Below are 15,880 nucleotides of genomic sequence, written 5' to 3'. Positions count from 1 at the left end.
GGAAATAATTGAAGGAAGACAAGTTGAAATTAATTGAACTTACCGTAAAACTGATTATTAATGAATACTTCTTTAGGGGAAAAGGTCGCCAGAAAACTTAGCTCGTTACTTTACAGCTATTTATTTACAAAAAGGCCCGTGTTGGCCTGGAGAAAAGGTAAATGATATTGGCCCCCACGTTGGGGCTTATAATCTCTCACAAGTGGGTAGCTGGCTAAAGTGTGACTAATTCGAGCTGGTTTCATAAAACTCGGGTAATGCACACTTGCGGGCAGAGAGAGACGGCACGTGACTCATGGAATCTGGAAAAGAATCCCAGATTAAACGAGATAAAAGAAAAAATGACTTCTTGCTTTGATTAATTAATTCTCTAATACTGGGGAGAAGGAACTTTTAAGGTTTCACTGAAGTATGCAATGACTCCATTGGTCTGGGACGATCACACAAGGGGAAGCATGCGGCCATGAGGCAGTGAGAGGGAACAAAAGGATGAATTCCTTTTGTTGCTGGAAATTGAATTGGGAGAATGAGGATCAAAATGATAATAGGTGATAAGGGAGAGACTGGCAATATGCTGTTCCACAAGACGTACCTGGATGTCGTGTTCAGTGTGGACCTTTGTAGAAAATGTGGCTCTTTGTAGAAAAGCATGGGCCTCCTTTTGTCTGAGGCCTGGGTCATCGGCGCGCCACTCACACCCTGGATAGGCCTAACAGGGAGACAGGTAGTTGGACATCTGTCCGATATCACGTCTCGCAGCCGACTGAGAGAGAATTCAGGTGGGTTGCTTGGGGGTTGGAAGTCAGCTTAACCCCCCACGATCAAGGCAAATCCTGGAAAACAAGCATACAGCCAGCAGAGGGGTCACAGGAAAGAGAGCTTAAGATATAGGTCTAAGAAGTACCAATCTGCCTACATCCTTCCCTTTTGAGATACGTCCCTAAAGCTGACAAAAGACTCTTTTCCCCCAACTGGGGAACTCCCTATCTCTAGCTGGCGGGTTTTGGGTTTCCCGCGTTTACTAAAAATCAGCTGATATTCTAAAGAAATGGCTGCCGTTTTCCAAATCAAATTAATTCATTGATATCTGGGTAGACGATCGATCTATAAACGTCACAGCTCCCCCTGTTAAGAAGGCATTCACTCCCTTTCGAGCGTGAAGGTCTTGGCTTAAATAAATTGATCGTCTCGACTACCCAGTTCTCCTACTCCAACTTGAAGTTTTTTGAGCAGCAATACAGCTAACTACAGTGGCCTACCTAACTTATAGGCAAAGATGCTAAGTGTACTAACTTAATGTAGTGATGTAGTCTAGCCTAAGTAATAACTACGGGTTGTCTTGTGACGACAGTCTACTCTACCCCTAGATAAGGTTACTTGAAAATTCTACTTGCTACTAACCTAATGCCCTGGTACTAAATCATTAGCCTAACCTACTCATTATAGTTAAATGAAGACGCAATCATTCCAGAGTGTGGTACGCACAGCAGTAGTTCAGCGGAATTGTTAAAATACATGAGGTGAGGTAATGAAGCGTGAGGATGATGAGTGGTTAGTGCATTACCAGGATGGAAATGTAATGAGGTAATTATATTTAAGTAAGGGTTAGTATCACCATGGCTAGGGGTTAGAGGGTTAGTTCTACTGGCAGAGATCAGGCTGGCTGCCTTCTCTGGGTAGGTGCCAGGATCACTCTGCAATTGAATGCGACACTGTACCTCGGGCACAGGTGTCAAGGAGAGCATGTGACTCTTTGGTTAGTGTGTGAATGATTTGCTACGTCCCTTCTTCTTCTTCTTATTCCTCCAGGACCTGGCTATACCAGTCCTAGGAGTAGACGGAGGCACCGACTCTGGGGAAAAGCCAGAAACGCCGGCAGGAGCAGAGGCAGTGGTAGCCTGAGGGATTTCAGGAGAACACCCTACTTCGGTATCTGCAGCAACCGTCGTAGAGGTGGAACCTACTGCAGGGGAGGCCCTCACTCCGGCTGCTGCGACAGCCGTCGTAAGGGGAAAACTCCAGGCTGACTCCTGGTCGGGCAGTTCCTGGTTTTCCAGAGGAGGTATGAAGGTTAGGTCTGCCGGAGGTTCATCCTCGGGCGTCAGTGGTGAGGGTGAAGAAGACTCATGGACTTTGGGTTGGCCATGGGCTGCGGTAAGCTCCATGCCTGTTGGAGGATCTCCTGTAGGAGGATCCTTGGTTAGGTTAGGCGCCGGCACTAGCTCGGGGCCAGGCGCAGAAGTCAAGTTCTGTGGTGGCTCTACGTCCAGGCTGGACGGAGCTTGGCACTGCTCAGTGCTGCCAAGTGGCACTGGCAGAGTGTGGAGGTCGACTGGACCTGTGGCGGGTACCGGAGGTGCAATACCTCTCAGCGTGCCCTTGGAAATGGGAGACAGAGGCTCCTGTCTCTTGTTGAAGGCTAAGCCTTGTGGAAAATGGACATTGTCCGCTGCTGGTAGTCAGCTAGGGCACCCAGGCCAATTAGTAGAGTGCCCTATTACGTTAGATGAGTGGTTAGTGCATTACCAGGATGGAAATGTAATGAGGTAATTATATTTAAGTAAGGGTTAGTATCACCATGGCTAGGGGTTAGAGGGTTAGTTCTACTGGCAGAGATCAGGCTGGCTGCCTTCTCTGGGTAGGTGCCAGGATCACTCTGCAATTGAATGCGACACTGTACCTCGGGCACAGGTGTCAAGGAGAGCATGTGACTCTTTGGTTAGTGTGTGAATGATTTGCTACGTCCCTTCTTCTTCTTCTTATTCCTCCAGGACCTGGCTATACCAGTCCTAGGAGTAGACGGAGGCACCGACTCTGGGGAAAAGCCAGAAACGCCGGCAGGAGCAGAGGCAGTGGTAGCCTGAGGGATTTCAGGAGAACACCCTACTTCGGTATCTGCAGCAACCGTCGTAGAGGTGGAACCTACTGCAGGGGAGGCCCTCACTCCGGCTGCTGCGACAGCCGTCGTAAGGGGAAAACTCCAGGCTGACTCCTGGTCGGGCAGTTCCTGGTTTTCCAGAGGAGGTATGAAGGTTAGGTCTGCCGGAGGTTCATCCTCGGGCGTCAGTGGTGAGGGTGAAGAAGACTCATGGACTTTGGGTTGGCCATGGGCTGCGGTAAGCTCCATGCCTGTTGAGGATCTCCTGTAGGAGGATCCTTGGTTAGGTTTAGGCGCCGGCACTAGCTCGGGGCCAGGCGCAGAAGTCAAGTTCTGTGGTGGCTCTACTCCAGGCTGACGGAGCTTGGCACTGCTCAGTGCTGCCAAGTGGCACTGCAGAGTGTGGAGTCGACTGGACCTGTGGCGGGTACCGGAGGTGCAATACCTCTCAGCGTGCCCTTGGAAATGGGAGACAGAGGCTCCTGTCTCTTGTTGAAGGCTAAGCCTTGTGGAAAATGGACATTGTCCGCTGCTGGTAGTCAGCTAGGGCACCCAGGCCAATTAGTAGAGTGCCCTATTACGTTAGATGAGTGGTTAGTGCATTACCAGGATGGAAATGTAATGAGGTAATTATATTTAAGTAAGGGTTAGTATCACCATGGCTAGGGGTTAGAGGGTTAGTTCTACTGGCAGAGATCAGGCTGGCTGCCTTCTCTGGGTAGGTGCCAGGATCACTCTGCAATTGAATGCGACACTGTACCTCGGGCACAGGTGTCAAGGAGAGCATGTGACTCTTTGGTTAGTGTGTGAATGATTTGCTACGTCCCTTCTTCTTCTTCTTATTCCTCCAGGACCTGGCTATACCAGTCCTAGGAGTAGACGGAGGCACCGACTCTGGGGAAAAGCCAGAAACGCCGGCAGGAGCAGAGGCAGTGGTAGCCTGAGGGATTTCAGGAGAACACCTACTTCGGTATCTGCAGCAACCGTCGTAGAGGTGGAACCTACTGCAGGGGAGGCCCTCACTCCGGCTGCTGCGACAGCCGTCGTAAGGGGAAAACTCCAGGCTGACTCCTGGTCGGGCAGTTCCTGGTTTTCCAGAGGAGGTATGAAGGTTAGGTCTGCCGGAGGTTCATCCTCGGGCGTCAGTGGTGAGGGTGAAGAAGACTCATGGACTTTGGGTTGGCCATGGGCTGCGGTAAGCTCCATGCCTGTTGGAGGATCTCCTGTAGGAGGATCCTTGGTTAGGTTAGGCGCCGGCACTAGCTCGGGGCCAGGCGCAGAAGTCAAGTTCTGTGGTGGCTCTACGTCCAGGCTGGACGGAGCTTGGCACTGCTCAGTGCTGCCAAGTGGCACTGGCAGAGTGTGGAGGTCGACTGGACCTGTGGCGGGTACCGGAGGTGCAATACCTCTTCCAGCGTGCCTTGGAAATGGGAGACAGAGGCTCCTGTCTCTTGTTGAAGGCTAAGCCTTGTGGAAAATGGACATTGTCCGCTGCTGGTAGTCAGCTAGGGCACCCAGGCCAATTAGTAGAGTGCCCTATTACGTTACAGGTTTTGCAACGGAACTGCGAATGGTCAATCTCCCTCCTTGGTAACGGGGGAGACTGTTGGTGGACGTACTTCCTAGAGGAAGTAGAATTCGATGACTCCTTGCTTTGGAGTGATTTGTTGTGGGGTTAGGACCCTAGGCTTTTGGAATGCGAGGGAGAACTTTCATGTCTTGCCCTAGAGGAGGGTCGTAACCTCTGGAATGTAGCTTGCAACTGCAAGGGTACAAATTCTGGAAAATGAGGGTCTGGTGACCCTCAATTGGACGGTCGGTCCGGAAGGATCAGCTTGATATGGTTGATACCTTCGATGGTGATTAAATGACGTCTATCGACGTTTGCCCCTCGGGGGATTCGGTCTTCCCGTATCAGGGAGATTTGAGCGCCAGAGTCGTCGTAGGCTCTGACGTGGCTTGGCTGATAATGGCTTTGGAGGGGTGCGACTGTTATAGGGCCCTTAGCTGGGGGTCCTAGTGAAGAAGGATTAGTAACGGCCATTGCGATGGCAGGAATAGTTATGATTAGCGCACCTCCGTAGTTTGCAGACATGTGACCCTTGCGGCCACAGTCGCGGCAGAAACTTGTTCCAGAACCTCTTCCGTGGCACTGGATGGTAAGGCGAGATGGCCCCACAGGTTGCGAATCTGTGGAGTTCACCAAGGCTGGCAGTGTGCTCTGGCACAGGTGAAGAGTCCTCTCTGGCAGTGATGTGAGGTAGGGAGGTTAAGGAAACCTCCGTTGAATCATCCTCAGAAGCAAGTCCGGGGTTAACTGGTGGGCTTACCTCTTCCAAAGTGGAGGAGGTAGGCGGTAAGAGGCTGAGATGATGCGGAAGAAACTTCGGGCTCTGACACTGGGTCAGGGCCAGGTTCACAAATAAAAGGGATGTCTGGGACATCGGAGGCACTAGCCTCTGAATCTAAAAACTGATGATTGATTATGAGGCATGCTGCAGGGATACCGGTGCATCTGGTAGTGGGGAGCTGCGTCCAGGGGAGATACGGCTTAAGTTAAATCTCGGCCCAATATCACCTGAAAAACATCATGAAATTGGTCAACTACGCCCAGGCGGCACAATGTGGTTTCCTTGGTCACCTGATCCAGAAAGGGTATTTTTACATTCAGAAGGACCGAAGGAACAGAATAGAGGTTACCGTCAATCCATTCAAACTGAATTTCTTCGTTCGTCTGGATTTTGGCACCCCTAGGCAATGCCTTTCTGGAAATAAGGGAGACCTGGGCTTCGGTGTCGGCCATGACTTGTACCCACTGAATAGCCGTAGGAGACTGTTCATCAGGCAAGGGCTACATGGTAGCCTTGGAGAACGTTCACCCTGGAAGCTCTCCTCCCAAGGTAGAGACCGACTTGGGCACTGGTCGGAATCCACAGCATGCCCACGCACACAACAAGTGGTGCAGAACCTCCGCAACCACCTCTTACCGGGAGTCCAGCTCATGGAAGCTAGCAGAGAGATTGCGTCATCTAGGAGAGCTAGCTCATGCTTTCTCTCTTCTTCTCTTTCCTTTCTCTCTGCTTCTCTGGCTTGCTCCTCTGCTTCTCTTTCTTCCTTTTCTTGCAGGCGCGCGGCAGCCTGCTGCGCCTTTATCCACTGGTCAAGTGCTGGTCCAGTGTAACCAGCCTCCTTGCCCAGAGTTATGAGGGCTCCGAGCTTCTCTAGCTCTTTCTGGCAAAGAAGTCGGGAAGCAGGGGAAGACATTTCCCTTAGGCTGCAGTAGAGGCTCGGAGGAAAATGAAAATAATGGCCAGGAAAGGGTACTGAATGGAATAGGAGTGCCTACTGTGGGAAGTGGCACTCACTTGGAAATGGGTTCTGCAATGTGGTAATGAAAAGTCTGAGAAGACTGGGTGCTCGGTGGCACTTTGTGAATGGCACCTTCTGATGAGGTGAAAAAATCGAATGAAGTGTGCGGCGTACGTCACACTTACGGGCGTTCCCAACTTGGGAGACGTTGGAATGGGCTACCTGTAGGTCCAATACAGGTGCACGGCACTTATGAGGAGGCGTTCCTTGGGCAGCACTAGTAGTGCTGGTATTGCGGCACTTCGGGAGGCGTTCCCTTGATTGGTCCGAAGGATCACTGATCCTTGTACCTGGACATTAATGAACTGGGCGTTCCGTAAGGACGGACACGCAGGTTTGTCAGCACTTAGGGCTGGTATTGCGGCATTTGGGGAGGCGTTCCCCTTTGTTGAGTGTTCCGAAGGATCACTGACCCTTGTACATGGACACACTAGTTACTTGGGCGTTCCGTGGAGCACTGGTATCGTGCTGGTGTGTCCCGGACACTACATGCAGTATACTTAAATATACTGAAGTGAAATGGCACTGCTCATGGCAGAGTGTAATGGTGGAGGAGAGAAAGTAAAAGGTGGGAGTACTTCAGCAGCCAGTCGATGGACAGTGTCAAGAATTAGTGGCACTGTGAAATGGTAAGACCTGACGTGCACTGGTGGTGGCCAGTCCTAAACTGGTAACGACTTCCCTGTCTGGAAGTAATGAATATGCGTGGCACACTGTGCAAATTGTGCTTGCGGTATACGCAAGTCTTTCGTGATAAAGAAAATGAAAAGACCACTCGGGCAACGACAGGTAATGGAAATTTTAGAAATGCTCAGTCCCTCGCTGAAGTACTCGGTAAATGAAATAAATAAATGCTTGCAAACTGCAATGGACACATGCGCGTACGTATCACGCTGTGTAAATGAAAGACACAAGAGACTAAAATAATGTTAATTCTGCATGCTATAATTAATGGTAAGATGTAGTACTCTTGGCTTCGGGAATACTGGGTTCTCTCTCTCTCTCTCTCTCTCTCTCTCTCTCTCTCTCTCTCTCTCTCTCTCTCTCTCTCGGGGAGAGGTGAAAAAATGATATAATGAATGTTTCTCCCTTATATTGAATTGAACTACTAATGTTAGTTTAATATGACGCAACTTGCGTAAAATGATTTACTTACGTTAACGTGAAATGAAAGAATTGCTTTGGATAACGTTTTATGAAAATGATAACGTGCTCGCGGTGAACGATGTTTACGTTAATGTTAGCAGCTTGCGCTTATGAGATGATTTGCGTTTCAATATGAATTTTACAAAGACGCGTTTTACGTTAACAATTCTTGTGATTTACTCTACTTGAGATTTACGTTAACTTTATGTAAGATTACTAGGTCCCTGTGAACAGTGAAATGACGGTAAGGATTTTAAAACGATGTTAGCAAACACTTGTGAATGAGGTTACGTTAAGTACGAAGTGAAATGAAATTTTCGCTCAGCGCGCGAGTGATTGATGCGAGGTGAAACACGTGAGGGAGCTGGGTAGCGCACAGCATGTCGTTCAAAACAGCTGATTCTCTGTAAATGCGAAGGCAATTTACAACACAAAATTCTACTTTCTTATTCAAGGCTAATTACGTTAATTTCTCTGGCAGAACGATAGATACTAGTACCAAGATTGATATTATTTACGTTAAAACTTCGAGACTTACGTTACTTTGCTTAAATTGTTTAGATAATGTTGAAAGAGATAACAAACATGGCTGCCGCTGTGAGCGAAAACGAAGGCTGGTTGAGACCGCGCAGGCGCGAGAGTGCGCTAAGCTGAATTAAGCTGAGAGGTAAGCGGTTACCAACACTTGGAATGAGAACTAAGTTAAAAATGAATACCCTAACCATATCACAGACAAAAAGAATTGTACACTTCTTTGCCGTAACTATTAGTAAAAACACTCCTAACTAGCTAGGCTTTCTAATACAGCAATAAACCCTGGCAAAGCACTTCCTAGTTTGATCTGGTCCTTTCTGGCATCTATCTGCACACGTGTTAGTGTGTCGTCCTACGACAACAATGCGATTTACAAAATAATAGAATTCGCTCGGCGCTCTGGCCGTTACAATAATAAGATTTCTACCCTCACATTTGTTTAAAACACTTCTACAATAAGAATACTTAAACGTACCTTAAGCTAACATTGGTTATACAATAATCATATTAATGAATGGAATACCTTACCGTGAGTCAGTGTCTTTTCTCCCGTGCAAGTGTGCTTAGTTTTGCGCTTTGAAAAACATTTACAGTTTACGTTTTACAACGGATAACGCGATTTACAAGCTTTTTTTAAGCAAGCTAGGTTCAATCCTGGCAAGATTCGCCAATTTTACGTATTTAGCTGGCCTTGAGAGAGGCTAGATACGTAAACGGAAATAATTGAAGGAAGACAAGTTGAAATTAATTGAACTTACCGTAAAACTGATTATTAATGAATACTTCTTTAGAGGAAAAGGTCGCCAGAAAACTCAGCTCGTTACTTTACAGCTATTTATTTACAAAAAGGCCCGTGCTGGCCTGGAGAAAAGGTAAATGATATTGGCCCCCACGTTGGGCTTATAATCTCTCACAAGTGGGTAGCTGGCTAAAGTGTGACTAATTCGAGCTGGTTTCATAAAACTCGGGTAATGCACACTTGCGGGCAGAGAGAGACGGCACGTGACTCATGGAATCTGGAAAAGAATCCCAGATTAAACGAGATAAAAGAAAAAATGACTTCTTGCTTTGATTAATTAATTCTCTAATACTGGGGAGAAGGAACTTTTAAGGTTTCACTGAAGTATGCAATGACTCCATTGGTCTGGGACGATCACACAAGGGGAAGCATGCGGCCATGAGGCAGTGAGAGGGAACAAAAGGATGAATTCTTTTGTTGCGGAAATGAATTGGAGAATGAGGATCAAAATGATAATAGGTGATAAGGGAGAGACTGGCAATATGCTGTTCCACAAGACGTACCTGGATGTCGTGTTCAGTGTGGACCTTTGTAGAAAATGTGGCTCTTTGTAGAAAAGCATGGGCCCCCTTTTGTCTGAGGCCTGGGTCATCGGCGCGCCACTCACACCCTGGATAGGCCTAACAGGAAGGCAGGTAGTTGGACATCTGTCCGATATCACGTCTCGCAGCCGACTGAGAGAGAATTCAGGTGGGTTGCTTGGGGGTTGGAAGTCAGCTTAACCCCCCACGATCAAGGCAAATCCTGGAAAACAAGCATACAGCCAGCAGAGGGGTCACAGGAAAGAGAGCTTAAGATATAGGTCTAAGAAGTACCAATCTGCCTACATCCTTCCCTTTTGAGATACGTCCCTAAAGCTGACAAAAGACTCTTTTCCCCCAACTGGGGAACTCCCTATCTCTAGCTGGCGGGTTTTGGGTTTCCCGCGTTTACTAAAAATCAGCTGATATTCTAAAGAAATGGCTGCCGTTTTCCAAATCAAATTAATTCATTGATATCTGGGTAGACGAACGATCTATAAACGTCACACAAGTTTTGCCACCAATTAGGTGCATGCAGAAGTGCATGACTCCAGAGGATTAGGTTCCTCCCTGGGATTTTAGAACTTATGTGTTCATAGGATTTTGAATGCTGGTCACTGACTGCATCAAATCACTTTCAATTTCTTCTTCCTGAAGAATGTTGCCCATAGATCCTTGGACTTTTTTTCCCTTAGGTCCAGTGGTGGCTGCTGAACAAGTGTGACTCGTCCAGTGCCCCTGGCCAGACAGTTTGTATCTTGCCTAAGATGATTGTGTGGAGTTTGAAATGAGTAAGATGACTGGTCTCTTTTCTTTCCCTCTTCTCCTTTCTTCATACCTATGTGCAGTTTGAAGAGCAGATACATCATACATTGGAACTGGCTTGATGCAGATGAGCGTTGCAGCCATACTTTTACAGCACTTTATCTTCCAGGCAACATACAAATCTGTTTCTCAGTAGCTTCAACTCCCCTCTTCAGCCAGGAGAGTGAGGAGTGGTGACAAACCCGTTTCTTGTGGCTAACATGGTTTGTTGCTTGAACAGATATACAGTAGTAGTTCTTTTTGACTTCCATGTATGCAATGAATCTGATATGTTTATTGTATTTAAACCCAGTGGACTGAGTGTTAGATATGCAAATATATAACATTTCAAAGGCTTAGGTCCTCCTCTTTAGAATTCTCATTTCGGAGAAGAATGATCAGGTGTGCTGAACTTCCATTTGGTTCAAGATTCTCATACCTCCCTCCAAGTGTGAGTCTATCCTATTATTAAGACCAAAGGTTTGTTCCGTGTATGAACAAATGACAAATTTTGTATTAATTTGTATTTTTCATAGCTAACAATCCTGAGTTCTTAACATTGACTGTCCACTTCTAGCCAACCCTCTCATAGCTAACAAATCTGAGGTCTTAACATTGACTGCCCACCTCTAGCCATCCCTCATACATTTCATCCTGGATTGGAAGAAAGACTGATGGGTCACTGGATTAAAGCACAGTATCTGGACTCACTTCCACTTCAACTACTCATTGGATGCCAGATGCCACAGATTTCGTGCATTTAGCTGACACCAGAAGATTTATCCTATTGTTAGGACCTCAGGTTTGTTACCTATGAAAAATACAGACTAATTAAAATTGTCATTATCTTATGGATTGGCCATAATCCTGTATGCAGAGAGTGCAGGTCAACACAATTAACAGTTACACATCTGAGTAGCCTAGAACCAGGTGCTAAGCGCCGATTTTTAAAAATCTAGTAATTCTGAGTTAAAGTTAAAATATCGTAGATCGGTAACTATAATAGGTATTAACATGGGGTTTGTTGCATTTTAAAGCTAAATACCATAGTTTTTTTGTGTGTAAGTGTCAGATTTGTAAGTTTTTAGGAAAATACCCCAAAAATACAGACTAATATAAAAAATGATAAAAAACAAAAACAATATCAATGGAAAACCATCATAAAACGGTTCTAAATCATGTAAATACACAGAAAACATTTCAAAATCATTATTAATGTCCATGTTTATTGGAAAATACCGGGAAAAGGCCGAAAAAATTCAGAAAAATACCAAAAATACATACGAACATAAAAAATAATAAACAACAACAATATCAATGGAAATACATCATAAAACGGTTCTAACTTATGTAAATACATAGAAAAAAGCTCAAAATCAGTACAGTGGTACCTCGACATACGAAAGGCCCGACTTACGAAAAACTCAGGATACGAAAGCAAATACGAAGATTTTTTGGCTCTACATACGAAAATAGTTCAAGTTACGAAAGGTTGTTGCTGTAAAGTCCCGAGATTCACCCGGACCACCGAGAACAATTTTAAAACTCGCGCGCCGCCAACTGAGTAAACTCGCCACCATCCTCCCGCTCTCCCATTGGTTCCTGATGCTAGTCACCCCATAAGATCCTGCTCTCCTATTGGTCTGCATCTACCCCTTGTTCTCTATGTATTCTATTGGTAAAAGGATGCTGTAAATTGAAAAACTTTTTCATGCAATACATACTCGTAAGTCCTGGATGTAAACAAGAAGTTTGGAAGTTTTTTTTTTTTTTGTTGTTTGATTGTTTATTATAATTAATGGTTACTTAATAATTATTTGAAATGAGTACATGCAATACATTTAATAAAAAAAATTGTGAATTAGATATCATAAAATATAAAATAAATCAGACTGCTATCATCGAAGCCAACAAATATGTATTTTCTAGAATTCGTCTTCTGTTTTAATATTACGTATATGTTTCATTATAGCTGTCAGTAACTCGGTATATCTCCATTAGGTAAAGATAGAGTAAAGAATAGAAATGAATGGTTATTATACTGTTTGGTAGTTTCATTAGTTGAAGAAAGATACTAATGAAAGTTTATGGCTTACTGTGTGCTAGTTAAAGTGATTGCTTGGCGATCGTTCGGTACTCCTAAGAGCTGAATGTAAACAAACGATTGAAAGTTTTTTTTTTTTTTTCTTTTTTTTGTATTATAGTTAATGATTAAGTAATAATTATTTGAAATGAGTACATACTGATTATTTATACATTTTATTGGCATATTCTAAGCTTTTAGCTTCTTAGGTTTAGATGTCAGAATCATAGACTAGGCTACAGTAGCAACTGCTAATATAGGCTAGGCTTATTGCTTAGGGACATATGCCAAATTACTAATATATGTAGTAAAAATGGGGTTGAACATTACATGCAGTTGAATATTACTCAAGTATGTACAGTATTTTGCCTTTTTGGAGTCATATTTCTTCCATCGGATCGGCGTCATAACTTTAGAACATGTGTTGTAGGCCTGGAAATATAATTTACTGGTGTGTTTTTGTAGGGCTTGGAACGGATTAGGCATTTTACATGTAAAATGCGGTTCAAGATACAAAAAACTCATGATACGAAGGCCGCCTCAGAACGGATTAATTTCGTATCTCGAGGTACCACTGTATTAATATCAAAAGTTTATAAGAAAATACCGAAAAATACCCCAAAAATACCAATACATACAAACGTAATAAATGATAAAAACCAACCACAATATTAATGTAAAAGCACCCAAAAATAGTTCAAAATAATGTAAAAAAAACAAAAAAAAAAACAAAAACAAAACAAAAAAAACAAAAAAAAAAAACAACAGTAATCATTATCATTAATAATAATGATAATAGACATTTTTGATTTAACACTCACCACAGCAACATAATCCAAACTGCGCAAAAGTCGTCAGTGGGGGAGGTGGGGACTATGATTACTGATCATCATAGTCCACTAGTGGATGATGCTGTATTGCTATTATCAGCCATGGTCACGAAAGCACTCACGAAACCGTGTAAAATAGCGTAAAAAAGGATAAATCCTCAAGCGTATGTTTATAATGCACACGGACCTGTTGAACTGCGTAACTTTGTTTACATTCTTCCGCATCCTGTGACGCTATGCTTCGTGCGCGCTGATTGGCTGAGGAAAGCGTATTGCACTATGATTGGCCGAGACGCCTACTCACTCATTGTCTAAGCACTGTGATTGGCTACCACTTTTCTGGGGATTCTGGACTGTGAGTGGTGAAGGGACGGCGATGCGAGATGACACCTTCTGGTTTTAAGAATTTAGCTGCTGAGCGCTACAAATTTTTCAGGCGAAACTTGCATTGACTTCTGAGAGATTTTCGACCATATTGCAGGGCCAGAAAGCGCCAAATCCAAATTGAGAAAAACTTTTGTGCCTATGATGGACCGTTTTCTGTGATAATCTCAGTTTTGCTTAACACCTTCTGGTTCTGGGCTACTCATCTGTGAATGTCCAGATGTCAAATTCTGTGGAAAAAATCTACAAAGGAAATTTTGTTAGAATCTTCATCATTTTCAATCTATTCTCTCTGGTTAATTGTATATTATTAATAATAAAAATCAGCGATTTGAGTTTTTAAAAGAGAAATTGGAATTTTCTCTCAAGTGAAGCAGGACTCATCAAGTTCAGTAATGTACCTTGTTTAATATACTTACAGGTGTTTATGGCCAGTGCAGATAAAACAGTGCATTGCTGGGATTTAGGCAGCAATCAAAAGATGCAGGTTGCACAGCATGAGGCTCCAGTGAAAACAGTGCATTGGATTAAAGCTCCTTCTTATTCCTGCATTATGACTGGTTCCTGGGATAAAACATTAAAGGTAAGGCACCTGATTAATGTCACTTCGTAGGGTCTTATTGTGAATTGGGAGTGAAAGTGCATGTCCTGTATGGGAGGACTTAAAACTATTGTGAAATGAGTGATACCTCTGAAATATGTACATAATATGAGTTAAATGGATGTAGATAACTCTCCTACCTTATGTGCAACTTACCACATCTTGAGACGTGAAAAGGGCTTTTGATTTATGTGCATGTGATTTTGTTTTGAAGTATGATGGATGCTTGTATGTTTTGATACACTATGCAATGCTTTTATTTCCAGTTTTGGGATACAAGAAGTGCCACACCAATACTAACAATTAACTTACCGGAGAGATGTTATTGTGCTGATGTTGAGTATCCGATGGCAGTGGTTGGCACAGCTAATCGTCACTTGATAGTTTACCAGCTAGAAGGGCAGCCACAAGAGTACAAACAGATAGAATCACCATTAAAATATCAGGTATTTTATGTATATTTTTGTTATTAGTCATTTGCTTTATCTGTGGTTGGTGAAACTGTACAAACATACCTTGTACATTCATGTTTCTGGATTCACAAAATTTCCATTGGAACCTTACTAACTTGCATCCGTGATTTTTTCACAGATCTGTGTACAGTATGTACATGTTTTCTTTATTTTATTGAATTGTACCTTTGTTGAATGACTTCTGTGACATGAAGTTTACCTAGTTTACCTTCCTGACAATGGCAAAGAAAATGTCATTCATTAAATTTACATTCCCATTTATTACTTAGTTTTGCCTTAGTGTGAATGCAAAAGAAAACAGCAGCCAATGAATTAGTGTATGGGTAACATTAGTGTACCATATTGTAAATACGCTAGTATGGCAAATACCCATTAGGCAATGCTGTATTACTCTATTTTTATGTCAACCATTTATTTCTATTTTTTAAGGGTAATAAATTAGGCTAACTTTTCAATGAAATAAAAGTGCTTTGGAAGTATGATTTAGGGTTTAAACTCTAGAAGTAAGCATTTATTAGCATTTTTAATCACTCATACCAAACATTCTCGATTCCTCCTGATCTGCGATGGGGGTTCTGGCACCTAACCTTGCAAATGTTTGAGGTATTATTGTATTTGTTCACTATAACCCCAGAAATCATAATTGCCCCCACTTCCTTGCGACATTTTCCCAGTTGACTCAACTTTTACCATGTAAAATAGCCACCCCTCAATGTGCATGCTCAGACCCACAATAACACTTCACCTAGTTAGTTAAATGAATTATATATCTACAGTGATAATGTATATCAAGAAAATGCATAGATATTTGATAAAGAATTTTGTATGTAACTTTATTTGAATAAGAATGTGTGCTTGTGAGATCATCTCAGTAAGGGAAAGGATATTTATCCCAAGTTGGGGGTCACACATCATTAGGGGTACGTACATTGACATTTTATTTTTTACTTTGCTCACAGCACAGGTGTGTAGCAATCTTCAAAGACAAGAAGGGTGCTGGAGCTCCGGCTGGTTTTGCCCTTGGAAGTGTTGAAGGTCGAGTGGCTATCCAGTATATAGTAGCAGCATCACCAAGAGACAACTTCACATTCAAGTGTCACAGATCCAATGGTACTTCCAATGGATTCCAAGACATATATGCTGTAAGTACTAGGTATATTTAAACTTTTCATGCCTCATGATGCTCACAAACACCATCCATTGTACATCTTTTTAAATATAGAATTCTGTAAAACATGTTTTTATGCATTCAACTTACCTGTCAGATATATACTTAGCTATAGACTCCGTCGTCCCCGATAGAAATTCGAATTTCGCGGCACACGCTACAGGTAGGTCAGGTGATCTACTGCCCCGCCGCTGGGTGGCGGGAATAGGAACCATTCCCGTTTTCTAAGACAGATTTTCTCTATCGGCCGGAATGTAAACATACGTTTGCAGTTCCTCCTGATTTGGATT

The 15,880-nt window shown here is 43.6% G+C and overlaps 1 protein-coding gene across 1 annotated transcript in view; it reads left to right on the top strand.

Annotated features, from left to right (window-relative positions):
- Positions 1–15,880, top strand: part of LOC135197178 (protein Rae1-like) — a gene marked incomplete in the record, with an annotated part of 173,880 nt that overhangs the window by 132,826 nt on the left and 25,174 nt on the right. The window contains 3 exon segments of the mRNA XM_064224168.1: positions 13,770–13,931; positions 14,216–14,395; positions 15,382–15,564. Of these exon segments, the coding sequence (XP_064080238.1) occupies positions 13,770–13,931; positions 14,216–14,395; positions 15,382–15,564 (525 nt within the window).

This window comes from Macrobrachium nipponense, chromosome 18 (assembly GCF_015104395.2).
Source record: "Macrobrachium nipponense isolate FS-2020 chromosome 18, ASM1510439v2, whole genome shotgun sequence".
Classification (NCBI taxonomy): domain Eukaryota; kingdom Metazoa; phylum Arthropoda; class Malacostraca; order Decapoda; family Palaemonidae; genus Macrobrachium; species Macrobrachium nipponense.
Note: the sequence above shows the minus strand (reverse complement) of the source record. Positions and strands in the feature narration are given on the sequence as shown.